Below are 9732 nucleotides of genomic sequence, written 5' to 3'. Positions count from 1 at the left end.
CTATGAATTTTTTAAAAAGCAATAGTTCACCAAAAAAAGATAAATCTGTTGTTAATGTACTCACCCCTCAGGTCATCCAAGATTAGGATGAGTTTGTTTCTTCATCAGATTTGGAGAAATGTAGCATTGCATCAGTGTGTCAGCAATGGAAGTGAATGGGTGCCGTCAGAATGAGAGTACAAACAGCTGATAAAAACATCACAATAATCCACAGCACTCCAGTCCATCAGTTAATGTCTTGAGAAGACCAAAACTGGAGGAAGAGTTATTATGGACTATGTATTTGAGTTAAAAACATCTTAATGCTGGATGTGTTTCATCTTTTGTCTTCTCCAGATGTTAACTGATGGACTGCAGTGCTGTGGATTATTGTGATGTTTTTATCAGCTGTTTGTACTCTCATTCTGACGGCACCCATTCACTGTGATGCATACTACATTTCTCCAAATCTGATGAAGAAACAAACTCATCGTGATCTTGGATGGAGCAATTTTTTTTTATTTTGGGTGAGCTATTGCTCTAACACGTTCATTTATACTAACAGAATGCTACACAAATGGTTTAAAATGAATGAAACCAATGTCTTAAAGAGGAGTGAAGCACATGCTATGAGTCCATCAGGCAGTGATCGGGAACATTCAGGTTATATAAAGTTCTCGTGATCTTCTGGGACTGAAGGGTCTTGGTTCCTGCGATTCACAGCACTTTTAGAATCAGGTCCAGGGTTTTCTACTGATCTGTTGATGTGCATCACAGTATTCAGGTCTCACTGTACTAAGAGGATCTTTTCATGATTGTCTACACATCAGAGATAGTTCTGCATCGTCACTTCATCATTGATGCTCACTGGTTCTGGCAGTTCTTCTGCTCCGAGCTCGCTGTCACAGGAGGATCTCGGGATCTTATCCCAGAATAAAGCTGTTCCACACTTCGCTTTTGGAGCCGGAAGATCCACTTGGAGAAAGTTTGAGAGCAGAACTTGAGCTTGGCGTTCCCAGATACGACGGGAATACAGAGACCTGGATGCACAAAGAAAAGATGGTGTGTTACTGTCTTTATCACTTATGAGGACATGGGTAACATCTCTGTCACATGCTTGAGGTATTCGGCCAATCAGAGCACACCTCACTTTTTAGAACGATGAGCTTCGTAAAAATCAACACATTTCAGAAGGCGGAGCTTAGAAGAGAAACAATAATCTACATTATATGGAAAATAATGTGTTTTTTTAATCTTAAACCACATAAACATATTGCATTACACCAAATGCACAAAATAATAACTTTACTCGTTTTAGCAACATCATATGACCCCTTTAAGAAAAACATGTTACGATTATATATTAAATACATTTATATATAACATAAATTATATGAATATAAATATGCATGTAAATATTTTCAAAATATATATGTGTGTAGTTATATATAAATAATAAATATACACAGTACAATTGTTTTTATTTAAATAAAATCACCATTTATCGTTTGACAGCACTAATTTAAATACATATAATGTAATTATATGTTATTATAATGTATGTGTATTATATTTATTGTCACAATTGTTATTTCTAATATAATCATAAATATTATAAAACAGTATGGATTATATTAAATTACATTACATATTTATAATTACCAGAAATACTCATATTTTTTAATTAATGTGAACTTATAAACTGCACAATAATCATAAAAGAGATGAAACAATGTCTGAATACATGAATGTCCACAAATATTTAATATATGTACTATTTAAAGGTTTGTTTATAATATTTATAAATGTATAAAATGTATAAATACAAATTCTATACATATATTTAATATTAATGTATAATATATATATTTATTAATAAATAATTTGTTTTTTACAAAGCACACACAAACTATTTAATATATTTTATATATAAAGGGTCATGTTTTGCTATAGTGGTTATAATTACAAATAATAAATTTAATATATAATACTAATTTTGTTTAAATAAAATAAGCAATACAAGTAATTATAATAATTACCTAAAAATGAATATTCATAACAGAATGTAAATGACACAGTGCGGTCCCAGTGTGTGTGTTGTGCTCTCTGACCGGTGTGTGTTGGTGTGTGTAGAGTGATGAAGTGTCCGGCTCCGTCTTTATGGGCCGCGGTTCTTCAGTGGGACTGGAGTTCATAGCACTGGACGCCGTCTGACCCTCGGATGACCCTGAAATCACATACAGGTCAAAGGTCACCATCACTGATTCCATCACGCTCATGATTCTGACTTTAAATGCTAATGATAAGAGTTCTCTGCACTCACCAGGTTTGGACTTGCTGAAGTTTTTGGGTTTGCGTTTGCGCGTCTGAATTCCCTCTTTCTTCATGGCAGGAGGACGAGGAACCTGAACACAGGAGCAGAAACTCATTCTGATTAAACAGCGAGTTTTGGCACAAAAGCTGTACATTTGCATTGCCATAGTGTGAAGTTAATTAGCAAATATATTATTGAGGTGTCTTCTTAAGTCTGTCTCACCCCGTGGAGTTTCATGTAGAGTCCGCAGGCGTTGCAGACCGGCTCTCCTTCTGCGTTACGTCTCCAGAGAGTGGTTGTGGTCGTCTGACAGTTGGTGCAGGACAAACCAATCCGTCTGGACGCAGACTGACCAGGAGACAGACAGAAAGCATCTGGGTCAGTGATGGTCTTCACATCTGAATCAAACCTGAATTAAACACTGCAATGCTACAAAGTAATGCAAAAAAAAAAAAAAAAATGCTGGAAACAAAGAAAATGTTGCAATAATTAAAAAAAAATGCAAAAACAAAAATAAGCACTGCAATATAAAAAAAAATAAAAAGAGATTTCACTAATAAAACGTAATGCAAAAAAAAAAAAAAACTTGTTGGGAACAAATTGTAAAATAAGAAATGCTGCAAATAAAAACTACACTTTGCCATGCTATAAATAGTGCAAAATAAAAAAAACAAGGCAATAATAAAAAATACAAAGTAATGCAGAAACAATGACCTTTCTGCAAATGATAAAAGATATAAAAAATGAACACTGCAATAAAAATGTAAAATTATAAATAAAGTCTGCACTAATAAAATAAAATTTCAATTGCTGCAAACATGGAATATAAAAACTAAAATTTGCAATGCTATAAATAGTGCAAAATTAAAAAACACTGCAATAATAAAAAATACAAAATAATGCAAAATTTAAAAAATGTAATAAAAAATAAATAAAATAAATAAAAAAATGACCTTGCTGCAAACAATAAAAGATAAAAAGATAAAGAAAATTAACACTACAATAAAAATCTAAAATTAAAAATAAAGAATGCATTAATCAAATGTAACGCAAAATTAAAAAAATAAAAATCTATCGTTGCAATGCTATAAAAAGTGCAAAATAAAAAACATTGCAATAATAATAAAAAAATAATAATGGCACAAAAAATGTTACCTTACAATAATGATAAAAAAAAAAAAAAAAAAAATATATATATATATATATATATATATATATATGCTACAAAAACTGAAAACTCTGCAATAATAATAAAAAAATGCTGCAATAATAAAAAGTAATGCCAAAAAAATATATAATTTAAAAATGGCAAAAAATAACCCTGTGCACTAATTATTGTTTTTTAAATGTAACAAAATTCAAAATAGACAATAAATAATGTTATTAATTGTGGTAGGTCAATAGGATTAAAAACGTGTTTAATGAGCTGTACTGTATTATACTTACTATTACGCATTATGTGTACTAGACTCATACATAGATTTTACGGTTGAAATAGAAAGATTGACAGAGGGAGACTGATGTTGTGAATGTGGGTGAAACGCACCAGTCGTCTCTGAGGTTTGATGAGCGGCCGGTTGATCCCGTTCATCTTGTTATAGAGACCGCAGGCGTTACACAGATAATGACCCGTCCCGTCCCGCCGCCACAGAGGAGTAGCTATCGCCCCGCAGTTCACACACTCACGACCCTCAGCCAAATCATCCAGCAACTCTGAGCAGAACAGACACACACTAATGAGTTCACAAAGACGCTTTTATCTGCTGTGTTGAAGAAAAGCATCCAGGCTCTGGAGCTTTAATAGTTACATATATATATATATTTTAAGTTGCAAAACTCTGCTGCAGACACTAAAAACTGCAATGATTAAAAAAGTGCCATTAAATAATTAAATAAAAAAGAAATAAACCTTCTGCAATCACTGGAGAGGAAATAGAAATAGAAATAGAAATAAACACCACAATAAAAATAGTGTCAAATAAAGTGAAAAATAAACATTGCAAAAAAATACTTTAAAAACTTTCTGCAAACTCTAAAAAAAAACTGTAATAATAAAACTGAAAAAATGAATAGATAAATAAAATTAATGCAATAATAACAAATAATGCAAAACAAAAAATACAATTTCCATACACAGGGAAAAACTGTTATAATAAAAAGAGTGCAAAATAAAAAAGAAAAATAAACACTAAATTAATAAAACAGTACAAAATAAAATAGATAAATATAATCAATGCACTTATACTAAAATGCAAAATAAAAATATATAAACTGTGGTAGTAAAAAAAAAAGCAAAATAAAAAGCAAACTTTCTGCAAACACTGAAAAGACTGCAATGATAAAAACCAGTGGAAAATTAACAATTTAAACAAACTGCAATAATAAAAAGTGCAAAATAAGCAATGCATAAAATAATAAAGTGTAAAGTAAAAAATTAAAATAAACACTGCAATAAAATAGTGCAAAATAAAATAAAAAGAGTCATACATTTTTGACAAAAAAATGAGAAGTGTAGCTTTTGAGTTGTGAATCAAAGCAGCTGACTCTCCTGATCAGCAGGAGGCGCTGTTGCTCACCAGTGTGTGGAGCTCTGCAGTGTCTCTGCTAATCACATGACAGACGGCCCCTGAGGGGCCCTTAACTACAACACTGAACCATGGACCAATGTGGACAAATGAGGCAGAGGCATAATCAATCATCTCTCTCACTCAACCATTCTTCAGGCTTTCAAACACCTTTAACAAGCTGTACGCTTTCTGTCACATTCATTCAGCATCATAAATCAACACCTTTCTGACCACAGCACAGAACCAGAAAGTCATCACAGATCCATCAGAGACACACATAACAAAGTTTCATATTTTTTTATTATTGCGATATTTTTAGTGTTTAGAAAAAGTAATTGTATACCTATTGTTTTTTTTGCAGTATTTATTTTTATTTTTTGTATTATTGCTGATTTATTTTGTACTTTTTTAATATTGCAGTGTTTTTTTTTATAATTTTTTTATTGCAGTGTTCTGTTTTTCAGCAAGTTGCAAATGCTTTGAGAACACACACACACACACACACACACACACACACACACACACACACACACACACACACACACAGATTGCTTTCTGGGCAATTTATAGTAAACTTTGAACCTTGAACCAAAGTTTTAAAACATTTTTTCAAAGCTAAAAAATTAAAATAAAAACTAGATTAATCACCATTAAAGACTGAATAATAAAACAGAAAAAATATATATATAAATTAAATTAAAATTAGAAAAAATATATAACATATATATACATATATATATATATATATATATATATATATATATATATATATATATATATATATATATATATATTTATATATATATACATATATATATATACATATATATTTGCAATAGTAACAGTGCAAAATAAAAGTTAAAATAATAAAACATTTATTATTTAGTAACGATTATAAAAAAATTGTGGAAAATAAAAAATTAAAACTGCAATAATAAAACAGAGAAGCATAAAATAGATAAAGCAACAATAAAAAGTAAAAAAAATTACAAATAAAAAAAAACTTTATGCACACACTGAAAAAAAGCTGGAATAATAAAACTGTGCAAAATAAAATAGATGTACACTTAATGCAATCTCTGGTCTTTAATAATATTCTTAAAATGCACAAAATCATTATTTATACATTGTTCATGTTTGTAAAATCGTTCCTTTAACGTTTGCATTTTAAATCATGCATACTGTACATTTTGACCGTTCAGAGAACATTCAGAAATAATGTTTTTAAAATGTTTGCACAAAAATGCAGAAACTAATCATAAGCTGCACAAAAGCTCCCAAAAACACGGAAGACTGAAAACAAACCCAAGAAAGACAAACGAAGTCAAGCTTGTGTCTAGGTTCATTAATAACACATGATCACCACAAAGCTCACTTTACTCTTATAGTTTAATGAAAAATCTGAGTTTATTTAATATCTCAGGCAAACATGATTTATCTTGATTATGTCTCTCTCTGCACAACAATATAACTATAAAATGAAAGGAATGATTGCTAATCAAATCTTTATCATACTGATTTGTGTGCAGTTATTGATGTAAATAAATCTCACGTGGCACAGATGAATAGGAATCATTGTTACATGAAACCACGCTTTGCTGTGTTTAGTTTTTTTTTACTTACACTTAGCTTTCTGTAAGAATTTATTTATTTTTTTAATGCATTTTAGACGTTTTTAACCAAAGCGACTCACAGTGCATTCAGGCTATGATTTTTTTTAACCATATTATGCTGAATTTGATCATTAGAACAACATGCAAAAAAAAAAAAAAAAAAAAAAAGCGATTCTTTAAAAATCGTCTAAAGCGAATGCAACATAATAATAATCATAAATCACCATTATTAATCATTCAGATGTATTATGTATACAGAATTTACATCAGAAACTTATTTTAGCTTTATTTTTTATTCTGTTATATCATATTCATATTTCATATATTTTATAATATTTTTATATTGATATATTATGAATTAATTTTAGTCTATAAAATAGTTCTAATTATTCTAGGCTACACACGACAGATATAACAATATTATTTATTTATAGCCATAAAATAAACAGCATAGGTTACTTAAAAATAAAATGATCATCTGTTTTCGGGATTTGAATGACATCATGAAATGTAAAAAACAAAATGTTTCAAATGCGGAACAATTTCATTAAAGCTAAAAAAAAATAGTGTTTGCATGCTTTATAGGCTATTATAAGCCTAATAATAACATTATGCCTAAAATAACTATAAACGATCCCAGGATACGAATTAAAACTTTTTTTTTTCCTGTGTCGTGTCTCATAAAAGCATTTTCACTTCGAGCTTAAAGGATTCAAACAGAAAATAAATTAAAGTCTTATGGAAAAAATATTTATTTCGTAGTTTTTCAGGCCCTGCTGATAATAAAATAATAATAGTAAAGCCAATTCAGTAATTTATTCAATATAACATCAACTGTTGATCTTTATTAGATTATATTGCAAACAGTGAAAGTTATTTAAAGTGACAGCTGCGCATTTTCTCAGGAATAGCGTTGTATTTGTTCTATATTCAGATCCTCGACATTTATTTTATTAATTATTTTTTTTTGCAATACATATTTATATGATTCGATCAGAGTGACATCATCTAAATTCTCGGCTCATTATGTAAAAACTGTTTATTATAAACTGTAAACTCCGTAATGTTTCTTAGCATTAATAAATAATAATAATAATAATAATAAAAACTCAGCCCAAATGATCAAAAGACAGTATATATTTTTCTAAAAGCTGATGTTTATAGCCATAAATGGCGAAACTTAATTTAGATTTCACCACGTTCATTATTCTGATAATCAATTGTTCCAGAAAAGAAACAGAAAATAAATGTAACTTATTATTATAGGAAATCATATTTAGCCTACTGTTTAGTTTTACACCCACACGGTTTCAAAACGGAACATATGAAAAAATAATGCACTTTTATTCATTTATTTTTATTTTTATTATTAATAATATTTATAAGCGAGTTTGGAGATTTTAAAATTTCATCAAAATAAACCCAGGCCGGAAACAAGTAAAAATGAGCAGCGCATAAGCGTTAAATCACCTGTATGTTTTACTTTCGTTTCATTTGAATCATATTCTCATATCAGATGATGAATGATAGTGTCGTGCAAACTCTCATTTAAGCTTCCTAGAATGACACGTGCAACCACAAATGCACATCAAGCTCAAACCATCGATGACTATTTCTTTCTAACATTTCAACCTAATTTTAAAATACATCAATGTTTTTTTTTTTTGAGTAATAATGGAGTAAGCTTCACAAGATTTCTTTGAAGTCTTTCTGCTTCAGAATTGCATGTTCATAGTCACTCTTAAAAATAAAGGTGCTTAAAATGTTCTTCGTGCACCATTCAGTCAAAAAAAGCATCTCTTCCTCATGTTTTTATAATCTGAAGAAACTTCTTTCGAAGCAAACAAGCTTTTGTGAAACAGAAAGTTTCTTTAGAAGTTAAAGGTTCTTTATGGAACCAGAAAAGCTTCTTCGATGGCATCATGAAGCTCCTTTATTTTCAAGAGCGTTTTTCTTTCTTTTTTTTTCTGTGAAATTTATCCTGCTAGCAATTTTTGAGTCAACTCTATTTTATTTTTATTTATTTAAAAAAATACAAAATCCTGAAATCATTCTGAATTCTCACCTAGACTGTGGTGGCGCATTGGCCCGGGCGCTCCGCCGCTCTGGAGGCTGTGCAGCACGGAGCTGTCAAAGTGCGACGCCGCCCAAGAGCCGCCGATGTTGGGGCTCATGTAAGCCGGGTATCCGCCGTGATAGGATCCGCTCAGACCGCGCGAACCGTAGTGCTCTCTCCCGCCGGCGGAGATGTTCAGCGGGCCGGAGTAACTCACCGTCTCCCGCGCCGCCGCGACCCCGGAGCTCAACGGAGTGCTCGTGGAGAACGTGAACCTGGAGACCGGAGAGTGATGCTGGCCGCCGGTGGAGCTGTAAGAGGCGACCGTGTCCGCGCCCGCCTGCGCCCATCCCGAGTGCGCGGACACCGGGCTGCTCTGCTGCGGCGTCTGGAGGTACGGCAGCGCCGGGATCATCGGGGTGACCCGGGTGGGTGTCACGTACACTGGCGAAGCCGCGGCGTTATGCAGGAACCCGGGCTCGTAAGACGCTGGTCCGTGGTTTGCGGTCATCGCTACACCTTGATACATGTCCACAGGTGAGCGATCGCGCCACTCGCGAGGACGGGGGCATCGGCGTCGCTCTTACCGGGCTGAGTTCACCCTGCGCCCGCTGGGAGCATTTTCTGCTTCGCTTGACTTGGCGTTAGCGGAGGATGATGAGGGTGTATGGTCTCACTCCTCCCAATCTCTCCGCCTCCAGTAACGCGCATCTGATTCCTGCTCGGGTCACCGACCTCGTTAACAGGAACAACAACATGTTCCCATTATATCTGCTCCATCACACCCGGTTCACAAACGAAATCAATAACATAAAGTTAAAGCTGTAATAATGACTCTTTTTTTTTGCAGATTTGACAAACTATCCAGTGCGTCTCGAGCACGTATCTATAGCATTTATTTGCACATGAGAATTAATTCTGAGATTCCAATTACAAAAATAAGGATTTCATTGAACTAAATAGGGTCATATAAAAACTTAAACATATAAAAACATGTTCTTTAAAGAACGCCACAAAAAACTGATCTTATAATAATAAAAAAAAAAATTAAATAAATATTAACTAAATTTATAAAAAAATCACACATACACACACAAATATTCCAGTATTGCAAGAAATTAGCATAAATTTGAGACCTTCGATAAATGATTTGATTGAATTACTTAAATGTGACGTGATAACTGACAAGCAAAGGAGAAGAGA

General features: G+C 32.3%; 1 protein-coding gene across 1 annotated transcript; it reads right to left on the bottom strand.

Annotated features, from left to right (window-relative positions):
- Positions 1–570: 570 nt before the first annotated feature.
- On the bottom strand, positions 571–9254 carry LOC132106389 (transcription factor GATA-4-like). Its single transcript, XM_059512021.1, has 6 exons — positions 8539–9254; positions 3840–4006; positions 2516–2641; positions 2303–2384; positions 2091–2206; positions 571–1019 (listed from the first exon to the last, which is right to left on the bottom strand). Exons 1-6 carry the CDS (start codon positions 9056–9058, stop codon positions 903–905), a joined length of 1128 nt encoding a protein of 375 aa, XP_059368004.1. The 5' UTR covers positions 9059–9254; the 3' UTR covers positions 571–902.
- Positions 9255–9732: the final 478 nt, after the last annotated feature.

Source organism: Carassius carassius, chromosome 27 (assembly GCF_963082965.1).
Source record: "Carassius carassius chromosome 27, fCarCar2.1, whole genome shotgun sequence".
NCBI lineage: Eukaryota > Metazoa > Chordata > Actinopteri > Cypriniformes > Cyprinidae > Carassius > Carassius carassius.
Note: the sequence above shows the minus strand (reverse complement) of the source record. Positions and strands in the feature narration are given on the sequence as shown.

Bases quoted from the DNA above. Each gene is read 5' to 3' on its own strand.
- LOC132106389 (XM_059512021.1), bottom strand. From the start codon at position 9,058: ATGTATCAAGGTGTAGCGATGACCGCAAACCACGGACCAGCGTCTTAC. The intron at 4,007-8,538 runs GTGAGAATTCAG...TGTTCTGCTCAG, and splicing joins AATGCGCCACCACAGTCTAG to AGTTGCTGGATGATTTGGCT. The intron at 2,207-2,302 runs GTGAGTGCAGAG...ATGTGATTTCAG, and splicing joins CTTCAGCAAGTCCAAACCTG to GGTCATCCGAGGGTCAGACG.